Source organism: Schistocerca nitens, chromosome 8 (assembly GCF_023898315.1).
Source record: "Schistocerca nitens isolate TAMUIC-IGC-003100 chromosome 8, iqSchNite1.1, whole genome shotgun sequence".
Lineage (NCBI taxonomy): Eukaryota > Metazoa > Arthropoda > Insecta > Orthoptera > Acrididae > Schistocerca > Schistocerca nitens.
In genome coordinates this window covers 337,070,108-337,093,120 of record NC_064621.1, presented here as the reverse complement: position 1 = coordinate 337,093,120, position 23,013 = coordinate 337,070,108, and the positions used below count along the sequence as shown (strand labels likewise).

At 43.8% G+C, this 23,013-nt stretch overlaps 1 protein-coding gene across 1 annotated transcript in view; it reads left to right on the top strand.

Moving 5' to 3' along the window:
• The first annotated feature begins 8,887 nt into the window (after positions 1-8,887).
• Positions 8,888-23,013, top strand: part of LOC126198835 (uncharacterized) — a 52,234-nt gene continuing 38,108 nt past the window's right edge. The window contains exon 1 of the mRNA XM_049935413.1: positions 8,888-9,023. Coding sequence (XP_049791370.1) covers positions 8,975-9,023 — 49 coding nt within the window. The 5' untranslated portion in view covers positions 8,888-8,974. The remainder of the gene's footprint in view (positions 9,024-23,013) is intronic.

Sequence of the window (23,013 nt, the reverse complement as noted above, 5' to 3'; positions counted from 1 at the left end):
GCGGAAGACAGAGATTGGAATACATTCAGCAAATAATTGGGGGCGTAGGTTGCAAGTGCTGCTCTAAGATGAAGTATTTATCACAGGAGAGAAGTTCGTGGCGGACCACATCAAACCAGTCAGAAGAATGATTAAAAAAAGTTTACTTATCTCAAATTTAACATCATCTGTGATTCAACACAATCAATTTTTGTGGTATAGCCATGGTAATAATTTTGGTGTGGCAGATTTTTTTTTATAATTTTTAAATTTTACCATTTATTACTCGTACCACCAGCGTCTTCCTAGATTATATTGCAATTTTTCAGTCTCTTAAAAGATCCGAATATGGTTATTGTGAAACTACAAATTGTAATCGACTGCAATAATTGCGATTTTATCGGACGAATGAGTATTTCTAAAAAAATATATATTATAAATGATATTTCTGTATCTGTAATTTTACAGATGTCCCATGTGATAAACTATGAAGCAGAAGATACGGATCATGTTGCATATAGGAGTTGTTTATTTATCGTATAGCAATACATATACAAAGATTGCAAAACTACTACACGTCAACGTTTAAGCGCAGCTCTCCAGCATAAAATAACATAAATAACAACAGCTACAGACGGATATCAAGGTCTTCTATGTATTTTATAACACCAGTCGTCACTGTGAGGAAATCTTTGAAAGGATCTTTGCTGGCACGTGCGACAAATGTCGATACAACATTTTGTGTCGTTCCGCAAAACAGTCACAGGATGGTGATGAAGATTTGACCCACTTATAGAGAGTGTCTGCACCTCATACATTTCCCGCTTGGATGCGTTCAAGATAGTCCTAATTGCCCGAGGCTTGTCGAATCCAGGGGGTTTCTTCTGGATGCAAGGCAGGTTCAGGCATTGTGAAGAACAGTTTTGTTGCCAGCAGCGTTTCCAGTCGTCGATGGGATTGAATTCAGCTCCCTTGAGAGTCCTGGCTGTGATGAGAGTGGGATGTCTTGATCGCAGTCTTTTTCGGTCCGCAGGGAATACGTCGTCCATTATTGGAAGATCGGTGTTATTGGCAATCTACCGGTACTCACGCAGCAGCGCGCTCTTCCGCCTGATATCAGGAGGTGGAATGTGGCTCAAGATTGGTAGCTCACGTCCGTGACATACCATAAGTCACACATGTCCTCTGGTTACTGCTAAAGAAGAGTCACTTCAAGGAAAATATCTAAAGCCAAGAAGCAGAGGCAGCCAGATAATCTCAAAGATCTCCTGGATAAAATGAATTTTTCACAAGCATGGACTCACACGGTTCTTCTCAGGACCCTCCATATGTACACTTTGGACATATAAAAGTACAAAACACTAATATTTTTCTGTATCACATAAAAGTCTAACTTCTAGATGGAGAAGAGTGCTTGAAATCTCTTAATAGAGGTTGACATTGCAACAAGACATAAATCATAAAATAACTCATTTCTGCTGCACAAAAATGGAAGAACAGCCAACAAATACTAATACAGTGTAAAAGAACAATCTCCATAAAGGCATGTTGTACTGATCCTAAACAAAGAATAAAATAGACACTTTAATTCCTTCTTTTACGTCACTTCACGTCTGTACAAAAGAAATTATGGCAATTATGTCCTTGCTTCCCGCAATCTGTTATTCTAATATCGGGAGAACACTAGTTGTGAACAAGATTATAATGCGGGTAACAACAGTTCTTAAAACACTGTGGAGTCACTTGTGGGAAAAACATTATCACAAGTTCTTATTCGACGCAGCGGCCTAGAATTCAAAATGAATAGCGGGATGTGTCTTGTAATTGCGTATAATTAAGTGAGAGGTTTCCATGGTAATAGATAATTATGAGTGTAGGTTTCTGCTTTGAGCAAACACAATATTCTTCTTTAAAATCTATATAGATCTCAGTGATATTTCGCCATCGTCAGTGCATTCATTTTATTTTCTGCAGATAAACAATTTCGTATGTGAACTTCAGCCTCTAGCTAAGCGTAGTAGAACGAATTTCAGTTAAGTTCCAAGAAAGCCAAGAAGAGAAATCACCATATCGTCCGGCTTTGCCCCTGCAGGTGGTCTGAACTACCTCGCAGAATGTGCAACACGGTATTAACCAACCATCGACCTGAGCCTGAATATCAGAAGGTTTGTTGTATGTCCCATAAGTAAAGTGCAACTGTCTTCGAATTGAAGGTTACTTTGAATGTCGCAGAGCTTTACTAGACAATAATGATATTGGAGGTGATATGCCCTAGAATCTTTCTTTTCATTCTCTTGCTTGTGCCGTTTGTCCCGTGGATACGCAGGGTCGGCATGGTTAATAGGATGTGGCAATGTTAGTTGAATGGGTGGCCGGATGCCCTTCCTGCCGCCACCCCGTACCCTGCGACTAGTGTAATCCATGGAATAGTGCGAAGTGTTCAGATGTCTGCGAGCCGTGTAACTGAGGCGGGACGTGGAAACCAGACAGATATTCACCTAGGGGGATGTGGAAAACCGCCTAAAAACCACACCCAGGTTGGCCGGCATGGCCCTCGTCGTTAATCCGTCGGGCGGATTCGATCCGGGGCCGGCGCGCCTACCCGAGTTCAGGAAGCAGCGCGTTACCGCGCTCGGCTAACCTGGCGCATGCGATATGTCCTTCCATACCCTTGCCTAATTGTTACTCTGAAATAACCTACCCACACATTTATAGGGGGAGTTACGGTTCAACGTGGACTGCGAACCACGGTGCAATTGCGCATTACTCGCATGTACGAATCATTATTGTAGGTGAAAGAAACGATAAGGGATGGTAGTAATCGTAATACCGACTAGATGTGCCCCAGACATTTAGTTGGCAGTCCAGCATATTTTCATTGAGCCATTGAGCCATTATAATCATTATACACTCATGTTCAGAGAAAAACAGAACATGTTGAACGACTACAGATAGGACGATCATATTCACAGGACATTTATGTTGGTGAGTTCTGCAGAAATGATTAGCATTTGACTCGCTTCAGTTCAGTGCACGTCCTGTTGACTGATAGGCATACACTATCTTATGCCATTCCTGTCCCCATTGTCGTCCTCCATACACCACTGCCGTCTAGCATGTTTCTATACATTCGTCAAAGGTAGGCGGAGAATTGGACGACGCGCACCCACGTAACCCATGCCGTAATAAACGGCGACGGGACGGTCGCCCCTGATAGTGTACGATGTCTTATGCTGTTCCACTGTTGATCCAGAGCTGAGGATGCAGATCGCAGATCTGTCCTGCAATGCCACTGGGATGAGGTGTCTATCTTCTAGGGGGGGGGGGGGGGGGGTGTCTTCCGTGAAACATTCTGCACACACCGGTTGCAGTGCCGAAACACTTCGTCCTTCATGAGCAGTAATTTACAGGATGGATACATGACATTTTCTCGTTGCAGTAATTCGCCCTCTTTCAAACTCATTAGTTTCACGGTACGGTTCGCGCATGTATCCTGCATGCCTGCTCAAGTATCCATCCCATATAGCTTCAACGAGAGGCCACGCACATCTTACCGGTAGGTAGTGTTGCGCAGAGATGTCAAATGGTTCAAATGGCCCTAAGCACTATGGGACTTAACATCTGAGGTCCCAGTCCCCTAGATTTAGAACTACTTAAACCTAACTAACGTAAGGACTTTACACACATCCATGCCCGAGGCAGGATTCGAACCTGCGACCATAGCAAACGAGTGGTTCCGAACTGAAGCGCCAAGAACCGTTCGGTCACAGTGGCCGGCGCCGTGATGTCGATGTTGACCTTGTACCCGCGGGCCGACATGGTTCAAATGCTAATCATTTCTGCAGAACATCCTAATGTACCTAATGTACATGTCCTGTGAATATGAACGTCCTATTTCTAGTTGTTCAACGTGTTCTGTTTCTTGTGAACATGAGTGTAGATGTGATCGTGTGTAGCCACTCAACGATATCTGCCAACAATACAAGTATCGTACTATAAAGCTTACGAGAAGCAGTGGTTAGCCGGCCGGGGTGGCCGAGCGGTTCTAGGCGCTACAGTCTGGGACCGCGCGACCGCTGCGGTGGCAGTTTCGAATCCTGCCTCGGGCTTGGATGTGTGTGATCTCCTTAGGTTAGTTAGGTTTAAGTAGTTCTAAGTTCTATGGGACTGATGACCTTAGAAGCTAAGTCCCATAGTGCTCAGAGCCATTTGAAGAGGCATTGGTTAACGAAAGACTGGAGATTGTAAACACAGATCTGTAACTTTACTTGCTTTTTTTTTAATGTTGCAACACAACCTTTAGCAAATATATGTCCAGCGAACTCGCTTAGGAAACTGGAAGTAAAGTAATAAGAAGGGGAAAGAGCACATATCACACCAGCTAAATGTTAACGTTTATAAATGAAAATAATTACCCAACAACGGGGCTCATTAAGCGGACACTGCTACATTCAGTTCCCCTGCCATTTTGCACCCCCTGAAAATACTTTCTCAGTCGAGTGTCAGGCACGTAATCAACAATAGCGGTAGGAAGCATTCCATTCGATGACTGCTCTGCTTCGAAATGCTACAGTTTTAAATGTACCGGTCCAACTCCGGTTCAGACTGACCACATAATGAATTTCTTAGTTGTTAATTCCATGTAGTTGGCGAGGTTGCAGCGCTATAAAGATCGCGGCCATCTACGACACGTTATGTGGTACACACAGGAATAAAAAGTACGTTCTTCCGTTTCATTCGTTATCACCGCACGCTCACGAAACGTCCGGCCATTGCATGTCTACGCGGGCTTCCCAAAAAACTAGGATACTCTTCATGAATTTTCGACTGTTTTGTTATAAACGTTTGCGCTATCTCGCGGCTATCTTCCGTTCTCTTTCTCGTACTAAGTTATATGCTGATTGGAGTTCTTTTTGACTAATCTTTTACGCTCCATTCGAAACATGGATCTCCTTGCATTTGGGTAGCTCGAGTGCCTCTACAATACGAATAGCGGTACCGTATTTGTAACCGCAACGGAGTGGTGTCCATGGAGAGATCAGTGTGAAGAGGTCATCGGCGTTTCCAGTAGTTTTATGGTCAGCAGAAAGTCTGGATCCAGAATGAGCTTTTACTCTGCAGCTAAGAGTGCGCTGGTCTGAAACTTTCTGGAAGATTAAAAGTGTGTACCAGACCGGGACTCTACCCTAGGACCTTTGACTTTCGCAGGCATGCGCTCTAACGACTGAGGTATCCAAGAACGACTCATGATTCACCTTCACTGCTTTACTTCCGCCAGAACCTCTAGCCAAAGATCCTGTTTCGAATCCCTGTCCGGCACACAGTTTCAATCTGCCAGGAAGTTCAGACTATCTGAATGGCTGGATCATTTGACATTTTGGGAGTAGGTCCATTGATCGTGACCGGGCCAAATATCTCACGAAATAATCGTCAAACTAAAAAACTAGAAAGAGCAAAACTTGTCTAGTTTGAAGGGGGAAACCAGATGGCGCTATGGTTGACCCGCTAGATGGCGCTGCCATAGGTCAAAAGGATATCAACTGCTTTTTTTGAAATAGGAACCCCCTTTTTTATTACATATTCGTGTAGTACGTAAAGAAACATGAATGTTTTAGTTGGACCACTTTTTTCGATTTGTGACAGATGGCTCTGTACTAGCCACAAACATATGGCTGACAATTTTAGACGAACAGTTTGTAACAGGTAGGTTTTTTAAATTAAATTACAAATCGTAGGTACGTTTGAACATTTTATTTCGGTTGTTCCAATGTGATACATGTACCTTTGTGAACTTATCGTTTCTGAGAACGCATGCTGTTACAGCGTGATTACCTGTGAATACTACATTAATGCAATAAATGCTCAAAATGATGTCCGTCAACCTCAATGTACTTGGCAATACGTGTAACGACATTCCTCTCTACAGCTAGTAGTTCGCCTTCCGTAATGTTCTGTGGTGTCACTGCCAGACACCACACTTGCTAGGTGGTAGCTTAAATCGGCCGCGGTCCATTAGTACATGTCGGACCCGCGTGTCGCCACTGTGTGATCGCAGACCGAGCGCCACCACACGGCAGGTCTCGAGAGACGTACGAGAACTCGCCCCAGTTGTACGACGACGTTGCTAGCGACTATACTGACGAAGCCTTTGCTCTCATTTGCCGAGAGACAGTTAGAATAGCCTTCAGCTAAGTTAATGGCTACGACTTAGCAAGGCGCCAATTGTATCAGTGCATGTATCTTACGAGTCTCATTTGTATAGTCAAGAGAGATGTACCAAAGGAAGCATTAAAAGTTAAGTATGTTCCAAAGCTACGTATTTTCTTTATAGCAGTCATAACGTATCCTGTTCCAGACTTGACGCCAGTCGGCGTGTGTGTACGCGTGCCTTTCGGCTTCCTTCTCAGTGTGGCGTAGCTCGCTTGTTACGCCACAACATGTTCACACATGCATTGACAATGCGCTGAAGCATGTTGTCAGGCGTTGTCGGTGGATCACGATAGCAAATATCCTTCAACTTTCCCCACAGAAAGAAATCCGGAAATGTCAGATCCGGTGAACGTGCGGTCTTCGACGACCAATCCACCTGTCATGAAATATGCTATTTAATACCTCTTCAACCGCACGCGAGCAATGTGCCGGACGTCCATCATGTTGGAAGTACATCGCCATTGTGTCATGCAGTGAAATATCTTGTAGTAACATCGGTAGAACATTACGTAGGAAATCAGCATACATTGCACCATTAAGATGGCCATCGTTAAAATGGGGGCCAATTATCCTTCCTCCCATAATGCCGCACCACACATTAACCCGCCAATGGCGCTGATGTTCCACTTGTCACAGCCATCGTGGATTTTCCGTTGCTCAGTAGCGCATATTATGCCGGCTTACGTTACCACTGTTGGTGAATGATGCTTCGTCGCTAAATAGAACGCGTGTAAAAAATCTGTCATCGTCCCCTAATTTCTCTTGTGCCCAGTAGCAGAACTGTACACGACGTTCAAAGTCGTCGCCATACAATTCCTAGTGCACAGAAATATAGTACGGGTGCAATCGATGTTGATGTAGCATTCTCAACACCGACGTTTTTGTGATTCCCGATTCTCACGCAATTTGTCTGCTACTGATGTGCGGATAAGCCGCGACAAAAGCTAAAACAGCTACTTGGGCATGATCATTTGTTGCAGGTCGTGGTTGACGTTTCACATGTGGCTGAACACTTCCTGTTTCCTTAAATAACGTAAGTATCCGGCGAACGGTCCGGACACCTGGATGATTTCGCCCAAGATACCGAGTAGCATACATAGCACACGCCCGTTGGGCTTTATGATCAAAATAGCCAGACATCAACGTGATATCGACCTTTTCCGCAATTGGTAAACGGTCCATTTTAACACGGGTAATAATCTATCACGAAGCAAAAACCATACGCACTGGCGGAATGTTACGTGATACCACGTACCTACATGTTTGTGACTATTACAGCGCCATCTGTCACAATGAGAAAAAAGTGGTCCAACAAAAATATTCATATTTATTTACGTACTACACGAATATGTAATAAAAATGGGGGTTCCTATTTAAAAAAACGCAGTTGATATCCGTTTGACCTATGGCAGCGCCATCTAGCGGGCCAACCATAGCCCCATCTAGTTTCCCTCTTCAAGCTAGACGAGTTTCGATGTAGTGTTTTCGTTTGATGCTTATTTCGTGAGATATTTGGCCCCGTCACTATCAATGGACCACCCTGTATAGAATAAGTTCACAGATATGTGAGTGGCTCGAAGACTTCTTAAATAATAGAAACCAGTATGTTGTCCACGATGTTGGGTGTTCATCAGAGAAGGGTATCATCAGGAGTGACCCAATGAAGTGTGATAGGACCGCTGTTGTTCTTTATACACATAAATGATTTGGTGGACAGTGGGGGCAGCAGTCTGTAGTTGTTTGCTGGTCATGCCGTCGTGCACGGTAATGGTCGAAGTTGAGTAACTGTAGGAAGATACAAGACGACTTTGACAAAATTTCCAGTTGGTGTGATGAATGGCGGCTAGCCCTAAATGTAGAAAAACGTAAGTTAATGCGGATGAGTAGGAAGAACAAACCTGTAATGTTAGGATACAGTATTGTTAGTGTCCAGCTTGACACAGGCAAGTCGTTTAAATATCTGGGCGTAACGTTGCAACGAGTGGAACGAGTATGTGAAAACTGTGATAGAGAAAGCAGATGGTCAACTTCGGTTTATTGGGAGAATTTTAGGAAAGAAAGGAGATCACATACAGGACGCTGGCGTGACATTTTTGAGTACCGCTCGCGTGTTTGAATCCGTATCTGGTCGGATTGAAGGAAGATATCGAAGCAATTCAGAGGAGGGCTGCTAGATTTGTTACCGATATGTTCGATTAGAACTTAAAAATGTTACGGAGAGGCTTCGGGAACTCAAATGGGAATCTGTGGAGGGAAGATGGCGTTCTTTTCGGAAAACACTATTGAGAAAATTTAGAGAACCGACATTTGAAGTTGACTGCCGAACGATACTGCTGCCGCCAATATACATCGCGCTTAAGGACCATGAAGATAAGATACGAGGAATTAGAGCTCATTCGGAGACGTACAGACAGTCGTTTTTCCCTCGCTCTATTTGCCAATTGAACAGGAGGGGAAATGACAAGTAGTGGTACAGGGTACCCTCTGCCACGCACCTTTCGGTGGCTTACGGAGTGTCTATGTAGATGTAGAACCGCCTCTTGTTGATTGTGCCTACATCCCAGAGATCAAATACCACATCGATTAAAGTTCCTTTATTGATGACCTTAACTAGTCACATGACTGAACGAACTTGATCTCGGGCACGATACGCTTGCCGCTATCGGAGGTACTTTGTACTGTTGTGCGTGGGCTATCGAGAGATGCTGGAGGTCAGGTGACCAAGATCTCGCATATCTCAGTTGAAAGCGTCAGTTACGGAGAGCGCAGCGTAATCATTGCGGTGATGGCGAGCAAGACTTTATTTCTGGCCGCGGTTGTGGTCGTGTCCTGTGGTGAGTTTCTGCAACTAAAATGATTTTTCAGATTCCTACTTCTTCCATTAAATCTGCATCTGTTTCGTCTTATTACTGTAACTGTACACGCAGTCCCGATTAGATCAAACGCTCTGGATAGAATTTCCTATTTTTCCTTTAACTTTTCCTAGGTCTTTTAACGTTGCTGGCACTTTTGTTACTATGCCTGTTGAACAGTCATTTGCCCTATTGTACTTTAGATCTCACTGTAGCTGTCACACTTTCATCGGATATATTAACTACACGTAAATTTAATTAGAGCTTATCAGCTGTAACAGCAGCACACCTTACAAAATGAAGTAAAGTAAAGGTGTCTTCAACTCGTAGGTTCTTGTGAACGTTACAGTGCTTTACTAGCCATGGTCCTATTTGAGTTAACGAATCGTTGTCTTCTTTTTTCGACCTTCGAAAAGTCAATAGTGTAGATTAATTACAGTTTAAAGTGGACACCAAATCTCTGTGCAGATTAGCATTTTCCACACAAACAAATCATTTCCAGAGCTGAAAAACCGATGAGTGACAGAAGAAGTCCTAGGACAGGGAATCAAACAGGAGACCACCCGGTTTGCAGTCTAGTACTTACCCACTAAGGAATCGAGCCCTATCATAATGAAGCACAGTAGCTTAAACTGCACTGAGGCCACAACGGTCATGGGAAACATATTGTGTCGGCCCTCTTTTTGTTCGGCCTAGTGCGCGAACTCCGTGGCATGGACTTAAAAAGTCGTTGGAAGTCCCCTGCAGTAATATTCGGCCATGCTGCCTCTATAGCAGTACAGAATTGCGAAAATGTTGTAGGTGCCGGATTTTGTGCACGAATTGACCTCTCGATTAAGTCCCATAAATAAATCGACGGGAATCATATCGGGCGATTTGGGCGAACGAATCGTTCGCTCCAGAACGTTCTTAGAACCACTCGACTCGAGATATGTACAAATATTTATTTACCAAGCATGTAGATTATGCAGTACTTGTATAAAATACACAGTAACACAAAGTATTTTTCCGTCTTTTAGGGCTACTCGTTCCGTCGGTATTTACATTCTGCTACTATATCGTGAGCTTCTCAGAAAGACCTTTCAACAGAGGCCCTTTTCGTCTTGCAGATTCTACTCGCAGTATAAATCTTTGGTAGTTATCTACCGCATTTCTGAATTTATCCCTATACTCGACGGTGTATCCTGGGATTGTAACTAGTAACAGGTCTGTTACTACCTTCTGTTTCGCTTATACAGGTCCAGACCTTCTTAGTCAAGGGGTCATTGGTCATTGTCCAGTCTGTTTGTTTTGTGCTCGTCATTCTGAAGACTGGTTTGATGTACCTCTCCATGTTACTCTATCTTGTGCAAGCCCTTTTTATCAGAATAACAACTGCAATCTACATCCTTGCTTACTGTTGTCTTACTCTCTAATTTTTACTCACCGCCTCCTGCCACACTTCCCTCGAGTACTAAATTGGTGATCTCTTGATGCCTCAGAATGTGTCCTTTCAGTCGATACCTTCTTTCAGTCAGGTTGTGCCACAAAATTCTTTTCTCTCTAGTTCTGTTCAGTACGCCCTTATTAGTTACATCATCTACTCATCTTCGGCGTTCATGGGTAGCATTACATTCCAACAGCTTCTGTTCTTTTCTTGCCTGAAGTGTTCATCGCTCATGTTTGAGTTACAAACGGGGCTACACTCCAGACAAATACCTTCAGGAAATAGTTTCTAACACTCACATCTATATTTGATGTCAATAAATTTATCTTCTTCACAGACGCTTTTCTTGCCGTTTCCAGTCTACATTGTACATCCTGTCTACTTCGGCCGTCATCAGTTACTCTACTGCCCAAATATCAAAATTCATCCACATGTTTTAAAGTATAATTTCCCAACTTAACCCTCAAAGGAAACCATTAGTCGACATAAAAGTTTTCTGGATATGATACCGCGTCATAACGTATAAACCTACTGCTGCTGGAAAAAAACCACCGTTTCAGTCACGGTTGCAGCGGCCTCTAGTTCTTTCACCTCATCCACGTCCCACTACCTCAATGTCCTACCTTTTTGTAACCTCTTCAGTTTTAATCTGTACTTTGTAAACAATAAATTGTGGGCAGAGTCCACATCCGCCCCGGGAAATGTCTAAAGTTTAAAATGTATTTTGAAACCTCTGTACTGCCACTTCGTGATCAATCTGAAACCTCCAGTGTCTTCAAGTGTCTTCCATATAGTCAACCTTTTCAGCATGTATCTTAAAGCAACTGTTATCCCTGATTAAATTATGCTCTGTGCAAGATTCTACCAGGTGGCTTCCTCTCATTCCTTTCCCCAAGCCTATAACCATCTATTATTTTTCTTTCTCTTCCTTTTCCTGGTACCGAATTCGATTCCTGCCTCACAATTAACTTTTCCTCTCCCTTAACTATCTGAATAATTTCTTTATCTCATCATATATTTCTCACCAGTCTTCTCATCATCCACGGACTATTTGGTATATAAATTTGTACTACTGTGGTGACTGTTGGCTTCGTGTCTATCTTGACTACGACAACGCATTCAATATGCTGTTGATAGTAGCTTACCTACATTCCTCTTATTCAGTATTAGACCTATTCCTGTATTATCCCTATTTGGTTTTTTATTTCTAATCCTATACTCACTTGACAAGAAATCCCTTTCCTTCTGCCACCGATCTTCACTAATTCCCACCATATCTAACTTTAGCCTGTCCACTTCCCATTCTAAATTTTCTAACCTATCTGCCCAATTAAGGGATTCAACATACCTCGCTGCGATCCGTACCTTTGTTTTTCCTGATAACGACCTACACAGTATACTTTCTTTGGATTTTTTGCATCGTGGCTCTTCTTGAGTATTATAGGTTTTGGATACTACTTAAGCGAAAAACGAATAGCTCTGTTTATTACGTGTTTAATAGACAAGATTACATGGAGTTATTCATTTATACACTTACGGAAGTGGGAAATGTTACACCGTGAAACACCAGTCCAATAACTTCAAACTTTGTGCAGATGTTCATCACGTAACTGGTGTTAAATGAGTCAACGTTCATGTAATTCGGATCTAATTACCGACGTCCTCCAAGAGCTATAATTTTCTCTTTTATTCGTTGTGGCTTGGAAGCAAACGCCCTCTGAATGTCATCCTGAAGAATTTCTTGCCACCTCGTCATTTCAAGATGATTGACGGCTGGAGGTTTCTAGGACAGCAGACATCTTCCCATAGCATCCCTAACATTCTCTATGGGTGACAAAATAGAAGACAGAATAGGCGACGTTCCTAAAGGCATTTGATGTGCGGTGGCGTCTTACAATATCCTGCTGGAATATGACCTTTGGTGTCCTGGTAATGAAGGATGTCAAAACAGAACAGGGTTGCCACATGTTGGCTTCCATCAGCAATTGCTAAATCAGTATTGTAGCCATATCCAGTTCCTCCCCACAATACGATGCAACGGACTGGAGAGATGTGGGACTCGATAATCGCTGCCTCCTCCATTCTTTCGCAGTGTCGCTTTCAGGACCGTTAGCGTCGATGTGATCGTCACAGACAGATGCCAGTCAACGTTCCAGTTGTCTTTGGCTTTACAGCATCTTGTCTGTAGTATGGTGTCGGCGGTAAACGTCGCATGGTAACTCGAGATTCCAACCTTGTTTCCAGTAATCTGTTCCCGTCAGTTTGTGGTTAATCCTCTCCGGCTTTCGCCTCTAGTCTATTCATCGGGGTCATTCGAACAATCCTACGATCTTTTTGTGGTGTGGTTCTTCTGGAAGGATCTGTACCTACTCTACTTGCCTCTCTGTCGTCCTGAATATATCTCGTCAGCATTTGTTCTGCAGTCACTGCACTACGGCCAACTGTCTGTGCTATTTGTCAGTATGATGTCCCGTATCCCTCACCCAGGGTTGTTATAGTTAAGAGTGCAGCAACTCACGGACTTCTAGTGTGGGCTACAATTATAGTCTGGCAGCCATACTTTGTAGATATCCTAATGCGTTAATGTGGAACCGATTTACGGTGAAAAAAATTAGTTGCAATTTTGTCCGCCAGGTGCAAATCTGGCGCTGTACAGCATCTCGTCGATGTCTCTGGAGCTCATATTGAACAAATTGTGTAAGCAGAGGTTAATAATAAAATCAACATTAAGCCTTTCTCTCTTCTTTGACCATTTCTTCCAACGTCCCGTTCCTAATCCATTGCATACGGGAAGATTTGTCATGTCTTTCTTGCATTCACAGCGAGAGATTTGTACTTGATGTCCAAAATTGGAACTAATTTATTTCCAGCCTTAATCGGTTCTGAATTAACGCATTAGCATATCTACAAAGTTTCTCTACAACACGATAATGAGGCCCCACACACTAGCTTAGTGAATAGCTGCACTTTAAGTGTAACCATCGGTGCCAATGACAGACTATCTCACAGTCAGAAAGTTGGCTATAAGTTTCACGTACAAATCCTCTGCGCAAGCTCTGATGCGATCTCCGTCTGAAAAGATCCGTAACGTAAGACAGACCAAACAGTTGTTTTGCACTAACACCGTTCTTCATCTGTAGGAATGATTTTTTTTCTGTCTAAATATGCCGGTAATAGCCTCACGTAAGTACGGAATTTTAGTCAATATATCCAAAAGCCGTAGAAATGCTGGATCGTCAGTTTGGAAGCATTAGGTCAAAGGATTCATAGAGTGATTAATGTTTCGGTCAGTGCAGATGGTCGAAATTTTGAGAAAAATCAGAGTAAGCTTTAGGGCTAAACGGGTAACATACAATATGCAAAAGAAGCAGGAGGGAACAATTAGTTTGGAAGACCAAGAACAAACTGCTCGGATCAAAAAGAGTGTATAACAGGGATGCAGTCTTTCGCTTCTACTGTTCACTATATATATTGAAGAAGCAATGACGGAAATAAAAGAAACATTCAAGAGAGGAATTAAAATTCAGGATGAAACGATAGCAATGATAAGATTCGTTGATAACATTGCTATCCTCTGTGACTGTGAAGTAGAATTACAGGATCAGTCGAATAGAACGAACAGTTTAATAAGTACACCATATGGAATGAAAGTAAGGCGAAGAGAAACGAAAGTAATTAGAAGTAGCAGGAAAGATAACAGCGAGAAACTTAACAAAAGGATTGGGGATCACCAAGTACACGAAGGGAAGGAATTCTGCTACCTTGGAAGCAAGACAACCCATGACAGACGGAGGTAGGAGGATGTAAAAAGCAGACTAGCACTGTCAAAAAAAGCATTCTTGTCCAAGATAAGTCTTCTGATATCAAACATTGACCTAAATTTGAGGAATAAATTTCTGAGTGTCTGCATCTGCAGCAAAGCCTTGTATGGAAGAGAATGATGGACTGTGGCAAAACCAGAACAGAAGAAAATCGGAGTGTTTGAAATATGGTGCTACAAAATGATGTTGGAAATTGGATGAAGAGTGAGGAGATTCTCTGCAGAATCAGCAAAGAAAGGAACACGTAGCAAACACTGACAAGAAGAGGACAGGATGACGGGACGTGCGTTAAGGCATTAGTGAATAACTTCTATGGGGCTAGAGGGTGCTGCAAAGGGAGGAGACATAGGTTGGAATACATCCAGCAAATAACTGAGGACGTGGATTGCCAGTGCTACTCTGAGGTGAAGAGGTTGGCACAGGAGAGGAATTCGTGACTGGCTGCATCAAACCAATTAGCAGACTAACGATTCAGCCTCCGTTTCTGTTGGCCAATCAGTGACCAGCCCGAGCACTTTCTCCATCTTAGGTTTACATGTAAGAACTGACCCAATTCCTTTCCAAGACTCTAACAGTTCAGTGTGCCAGAGAGATAGCTCTTATTACTGCGTCACTACAAAAATTCCGTCTGTGCACCTGAACTCAATATACGCCATTTGTTTTCCATCATGTATGTATCGCTGATATCTTTTTATAAACAACATGATAGCATTCCTAATCAGTAGATAGCATTCCCAATCAGTAGTCTGAGATTACAGGTTAATCAATTAGTACAGCAAGGTCCGGTGGCTTGGAAGGAGATAAGCTTGACTGCACAGCTTAATACTGTCCCTTCTACCTGTACATCTAAGTATCTACTCCGCAAACCATTGGACAGTGCGTGGAGATTTTGTTTCTCATTCGATTCGTGTAATGAGCCAGAAAAAATGACTGTCTACATGGCTCTCCAGGCGCCCTAAACTCTATCCGATTCTCGTGAGCCTTCCGCGGGATCTGTGATGGTGGCAGTGTACAAATGGTCGTTGAATCTTCTCTGAAGGTCTCTAAATTTACCCAACATACACTATGTGATCAAAAGTATCCGGACACACCAAAAACACAGGTTCTTCACATTAGGTGCATTGTGCTGCCAGCTACTGCCAGGTGCTCCGTATCAGGGATCACAGTAGTCGTTAGACATCGTAAGGCAGCAGAACAGGGCGCTCCACGGAACAAACGGACTTCGAACGTGGTCAGGTGATAGGGTGTCACTTGCGTCATACGTCTGTACGCGAGATTTACACACTACTAAACATCCACAGCTCCATTGTTTCTGATGTGATAGCGAAATGGAAACATGAAGGGACACGTACAACACAAAAGCGTGCAGGCCGACCTAGTCTGTTGACTGACAGAGACTGCCGACAGTTGAAGTGGGTCGTAATGTGTAATAGCCAGACATCTATCCAGACCATCACACAGGAATTCCAAACTGCATCAGGATCCACTGCAAGTACTAAGTTAGGTGCGAGGTGAGAAAACTTGGATTTCATGGTCGAGCGGCTGCTCATAAGCCACACAACACGCCGCTAAAAGCCAGACGACGGCTCGCTTGGTGTAAGGAGCGTAAACATTGGACGGTTGAACAGTAGAAAAACGTTTTGTGGAGTGACGAATCACGATACACAATCTGGCGATCCGATGACAGGGTGTGGGTATGACGAATGCCCGGTGAACGTCATCCGCCAGCGTGTGTAGTGCCAACAGTAAAATTCTCAGGGTGTGGTATTGTGGTGTGGTCAAGTTTTTCATGGAGGGGGCTTGCACCCCCTGTTTTGCGTGGCACTGTCACAGCACAGGCCTACATTGATGGTTTAAACACCTTCTTGCTTTCCACTCTTGAAGAGTAATTCGGGGATGGCGATTGCGTCTTTCTAAGCTATAGAGCACCTGCTCATAATGCATGGCCTGTGGCGGAGTGGTTACAAGACAATAACATCCCTGTAATGGACGGGCTTGCACAGAGTCCTGACCTGAATCCTATAGAACACCTTTGGGATGTTTTGGATCGACGACTTCGTGCCAGGCCTCACCGACCGACATCGATACCTCTCCTCAGTACAGCACTCCGTGAAGCGTGGGCTGCCATTCCCCAAGAAACTTTTCAGCACTTGATTGAACGTATGCCTGCGAGAGTGGAAGCTGTCATCAAGGCTAAAGGTGGGCCAACACCATGCTGAATTCCAGCATTACCGATGGCCATGAACTTGTAAGTCATTTTCAGCCAGGTGTCCGGACACTTTTGATCACATAGTGTAGTTTCGCGATAATAACGACACCTCTCTTCTGATGATTACCATTCTAGTTTACAGAGCATTTATTTACACTTCGGTACTGGCTGCACCGACTTGTGCTGCCTCCATAACTTAATGTTCGGCACAGATGGCAGCTGTGCGGAAGACTTGGACTCGATTCGCGGTACGGCCTCGTGATGTCAGTTCAGGAGCTACTGGAATGAGTAACGACTCCAAGTCTGGAAAGTCGGGAAAAAGTTGGGAGAGCGGTGTTCCGGCCACATGCAGCTCCATACCATGTCCGCATGATAGTGCAAGGCAAAGGATGACATGGCGGCCGGTCGACATACTTTGGACTTTCGAGACCTGTAGCAGGAGCCCGCATACCGACTTTTTACGATCGCAGCAGAGCGTCTCTGAATTCTTTCCATGTCTTCTGTCTTGCCTACCAGATAATCACTCCAAACGCTGGAACAATATTCTAGAATTGGTCGCACTGGCGTCTCGTATGCGATTTCCTTTAAAATGCATTCTACTTTTCCAGGATCCTTCACGCAAATCCAAGCCTTCCACTCCTAGTACTGATTTTACGTGACAATGGTCAGACAGCTACATACTGCCCTTTCTTTCCATGTCATACATTGCAGAAAACTCGTTGTCTCCTTTGTCACGAGTAAACGGTAAAATTACGCTTATTTCGCGTTCCTCAGGAAGAGGTGTAAATGACTGAGGTGTTAATATATCTGATAAATCTCATTTTTATACTGGATAAATAAGCAAATGTCTCCCACAAAATGACTTTTCAAATCTCGAATAGGTAAATTCGCTTTCAAACACTTTTACATTTTATTTCCAACGTTGAAATTCATCGAAGTAAAACGAACGAACATTTTTATTCTGACACGTAAAAGCCTACGGAAAATTTTCTTTACTGGGTTCACTCCTTAAAACTCTTTAAAACCTGAAAAGAAGAGCTAGACGCATTTGGAAGACCTAGCCAATCTGTAATATTCTATAGAATTAAATCCGTGCGAAAGTAGAGATAACAGAATTATGCTCCGTACCTCTTGGAAGCTCAGGGAACATAAATAGAAAACTTTGGGAAAACAAAGACACACAAAGCTATTCGGTAATTTACGGTGAAGAGTGGCATAAAGGTAAGGCCAAACATAGAGGGTCTCCGGATAACTACTGCAATCTAATCCTTCTGAATCTGCTTATTGTATTCATCTCTACGTTTTTTATCCCCCACACTTCCCTCCAGTACTAAATTGGTGATCCCTTGAGTCTCAGAATGTGTCCCATCAACCGATCCCTTCTTTTGGTCAAGTTGTGTCATAAATTCCTTGTCTCCCCAATTCTATTCAGTAGCTTTTCATTAGTTACGTGATGTACCCATCTAACCTTCAACATTCCTCTGTAGCAGCACCTTTAAAAGGCTTCTATTCTCTTCTTATCTATATTCAAAACAGATTTATCTTCTTCAGAAACGTTTATCTTGCCATTGCCAGTCTACAATTTATATCCTCTCTTCTTTGGCCATCATCATTTATTTCGCGCCGTGCGGGATTAGCCGAGCGGTCTCAGGCGCTGCAGTCACGGACTGTGCGGCTGGTCCCGGCGGAGGTTCGAGTCCTCTCTCGGGCATGGGTGTGTGTGTTTGTCCTTAGGATAATTTAGGTTAAGTAGTGTGTAAACTTCGGGACTGATGACCTTAGCAGTTAAGTCCCATAAGATTTCACACACATGTGAACATTTTTTTTTTTAGTTATTTCGCTGCACAGATATCAAAACTCATCTACTACTTAAAGTGTCTCCTTTCCTACACTATTTGTATTGGCAACCCTTGATTTAATTCGATTGCACTCCATTATTCTTGTTTTGCTTCAGTTGATGATCATCTTATATCCTCCTTTCAAGACACTTTGCATTCCGTTCAGCAGCTATTCCATGTCTTTTGCTATCTTGACAGAATTACAACGTCGTCGACAAACTTCAAGGTTTTTATTTCTTCTCCCTGACATTTAATTCCTACTCACTATTTTTCTCTGGTCTTCTTTACAAATTGAATGACCACGGAGATGGGCTACAACCCCGTGTCACTCCCTTCTCAGCCACTGCTTCCATTTCAGAATTGCAGACCGAGTAGTCCAGTCAACATTGTCAAAAGCTTTCTCTAAATCTACAAATACTTTAAACGCATGTTTGCCTTTGCCTACCCGATCGTCTAAGACAAGTCGTAGGATCAGCATCACCTCGCGTGTTCCTACATTTCTCCGAGGTCCAAGCCGGTCTTCCCGGAGGTCAGTTTCTACCATTTTCTCCATTCCTCTGTAAGGAATTCGTGTTAATATTTTTCAGCCAAGAGTTATTGAACTGATAGTTCGATAATTTTCACACTTAAGCACCTGATTTCTTTATAATTAGAATTATTATATTCTTCTTGAAGTCTGAGGAATTTCACCTGTTTCATACATCTTGTTAACCAGAAGAACGAGTTTTGTCAGGGATGGCTCTCCCAAGGCTATCAGTAGGTCTGACGGAATTTCGTCGACTCCAGGCGTCTTGTTTCGACGTAGGTCTTTCAGTACTGTGTCAAGTTTATCTTATAATATCATATATCCCATCTCATCTTCATCTACGTCTTCTCCCATTCCTATGATATTGTCTTCAAGTTCATATCCCTTGTATAGACCCTTTACATACCTCTTCCACTTCTTCACAGATTCTAGTGATTCGCTGGTATGTTCTGCTCCTGTGTCTTTCCTATGATGAATGTACTGTGAGAAGTTTTAGGAAAAGAGTTCTACGTTTTCTGGACAATGTCCACATTTCATATTTTCCTCTTTTATGTGCTTTCCCTCCTTCGTTTAGTACTGGCTTTTCATCTGAGCTCTTGATATTCGTACCAGTATACCGCAGGAAACTCTTTCTTACGTGGAAAGGTTTAAAACAGCATAGATTAGCATTGATGCGTGGAAGAAATCGCTGTCGCAATGAATCCCATATGCAGTGGCCTACTCTGGAGAACTGCGCGTGGGGCCACAGTCTTCTGCGATAGGAGCTCAAACAATCTCTGAATCTTGTACCAGGATCCGATACGTAAGAACTTTCAAATGCTACGTGTAAGCAATAAAATGAGTTTCATGTGAACCCAAGCAATGTCGTCGGTCTCCTGTCAACGTTGTCTCGGGTGAAATAGAGCAGGAAGCACTGGCGGTGAACCTAAGGGTTAAAACTTAACCATACCCAGCCGTGAGAGCGTTTTGAACATTCCATGTAAGAAATAGATTCTAGTGATTCGCTGGTATGTTCTGTTCCTGTGTCTTTCCTATGATGAATGTACTGTGAATAGTTTTAGGACAAGAGTTCTACGTTTTCTGGACAATGTCCACATTTCATATTTTCCTCTTTTATGTGTGTCCAGAAATTTGGTCGTACCATTTTGTTATATCCTGTGGACTGTAAAACTAGATCTTCCTCTACTTCGCGAGAGGACCACAAGGATAAAGATCCCGAAAGTGATACCATTCTCGATGTATTCGAGAATGCAATAGAAAATGTTACCCACTGTGCAGCAGGTTGTCAAATATGTATGCATATGTTCACAGAAAAAGAAACCAACGCACCACGAAGGAATCATCCGAATCGGACGCAAGTCGGTAAACGGTATGTACACGTACATACAAACAAATGCTTACTATTTCAGAAAAAAGGGATGATTTATTCCAGACAAAGAGCTTTACGAACTGAGAAAACCAATAATGCGTTGTTCGACCTTTGGTCCGTATTCAAGCACATATGAGCTTGGATGTTCTGAGTGACATCAAGCGAAATTCTGTCCAACTGGAGAAGTAGTTCGTCAAAATCGGAGATGCCTGGAGCGGCCGGCCTCCAAACGCTCTCAGTTGGGGAGAAATCTGGCGACCTTGGTGCCAACGTAAAGTTGGCAGGCACGAAGACAAGCAGTAGAACCTCTCGTCCTGTGCAGTCGGGCATCGTTTTGCTGCAATGTAAACTCAGGACGTCTTGTCATGAAAGGCAACAAAACAGGGCGTAGTCGATGTACCGCTGTGATTAAAGATGCTGCGGACGTCAACCAAAGTGGTCCTGCTATGAAAAGAAATGACACCCCAGGTCAGCACTGGTGGTTGTCGGGTCGTATGGCGGTTGGCATCCCACCGCAATCGGGGGCGTCTCCAGACGCGTCTTTGGCCTGGAATCTCGTTGACAGGAGTGGAATTGTCTTCAGTGATGAGTCCTGCATCGAACTGAGCCAGAATGACCAGCGAAGCCTCTCTGGAGACTTTGGAGACAGCGGTGGGATACCAACCTGACTACCGCCCACCATCCGTCCCAGCTCCCAGCAGCCAGGACTGATGGTCTGGAGCGTCATTTCCTTTCAGAGCAGCATCCCTTCGGTTGGAAATCGTGGCACCCTTACAGCACAGCGGTACGTCGACGTCATTCTACAGTCCGTTTTGTTGCCCTACGTGGCAAGCCATCCTGGTCTTACCTTTCATCAAGATAATGCCAGCCGGCACACGGGAGAGTTTCTACTGTTTGTCTTGTGCTTGACAAAACCTACCTTGGCCAGCAAGGTCGCCGGATCCCACTTGAGAACATATGGAACATTATGGACCGGGTCCTCCAACCTGCTCGGATTTTGACGATATGTGTACCAGCTGGACAGAATGTGGCACGATATACCTCAGTAGGACATCCAACGACTCTGTCTAGCAATGCCAAGCCGCTTAACTTCTTTCACAAGGGCTAGAGGTGGACCAACGCGGTATTTACTTGCTCAATTTGTGAAGCTATTTCTCTTGAATAAATCATCCAAATTTTCTGAAATAGTAGTGGTTTGCTTGTCTGTAGATGTACAGACTCCCGTCCCATTCAGATAATTCTTTCGTGGCGCGAAGTTTATATTCATATACAGATTTCGCAATTGTGATTTTTACATCAAGTAACGATGTCTGAAAAGATAAGGAGTCAAAATGGTTATATGGACATATGAGTGGAAATGTATTGTGTCTCTGTACAGCAAAGTGTAGAGCACGATATGCTGTGATTGGCTACTGTTAGACAAGGTGTGCGAAGTGGCCTTACGACTGTACCAACACATCCGATGTTATCGATATTCCTCTACACGGAAACGCAGAAGTGTGCTCGAGCACCATCGTGTAGTAGAAGAATTATCCTTCTTACCACCAAAGGCACGTCTTTCAGCCAGGAACACTGGGCGATCACCCGCAGGAAGTGCAGATGTACAATGAGGTGACAAAAGTCATGGGATAGCGATATGCACATATCTTGACGGCGGTAGTATCCCGTGGTCAAGGTTTATAAGGGCAGTGCGATGGTGGAGCTGTCATCTGTACGCAGGTGATTCATGTGTAAAGATGTCCGACGTGACTAAGACCGCACGCCGGGAATTAGCAGACTTCGAGCGCGGAATGTAGTAGGAGCTAGATGTGTGGGACATATTTAGGAAACCATTAGGGAATTAGATCCACAGTGTCAAGAGTGTGTGGAGAATACCAAATTTCAGGCTTTACCTCTCATGGCTGACAACCCAGTGTCCGACGGCCTCCACTTATTGACTGGGAGCAGTGCCGTTTGCGTGCTAACAGACAAGGTACACTGAGTGAAATAACATCAGAAATCAATGTGGGTCGTATGACGAACGTATCAGTTAGGAAAGTGCAGCGAAGCCGGCCGGGGTGTCCGAGCGGTTCTAAGCGCTACAGTCCGGAACCGCGCGACCGCTACGGTCGCAGGTTCGAATCCTGCCTCGAGCATGGATGTGTGTGATGTCCTTAGGTTAGTTAATTTTAAGTAGTTCTAAGTTCTAGGGGACTGATGAACTCAGAAGTTAAGTCCCACAGTGCTCAGAGCGATTTGAACCAAAGTGCAGCGAAATTTGGCCTTAATGGGCTGTGGCGGCATACCGACGCGAGTGTCTCTGCTGACATCACGACATCGCCAGGAGTGCCGGTCCCTGTCCATACTGGTTGGACCCTAGACAACCATAAAACCGTGGCCTGGTCTGATGTGTCACAATTCCAGTTGGTAAGAGCTGATGGTTCAAGTGTGGCGCAGACCCCACGAAACCATGGGTCCCAGTAAGCAACAACGCACTGTGGTGTCTCCATAATGGTGTGGAGTATGTTCAGGTGGAATAGACTGGGTCCTCGATCCAACTGAACCGGCCAGTGACTGGGAATGGTTATGTATGGCGACTTGGAGACCACTTGTAGCCATTAAAGTATCGAACTTTTATGGGCGACAACGTGCTATGTCATCGGAGCACAATTATTCGCGATTGGTTTGAAAAACATTCAGGAGAATTCGAGCGAATGATTTGTTCACCCAACTTGCACGATATACCATCGAACATTTATGGAACATAATCGAGAGGTCAGTTCGCGCACAAAATCCTCCACCGT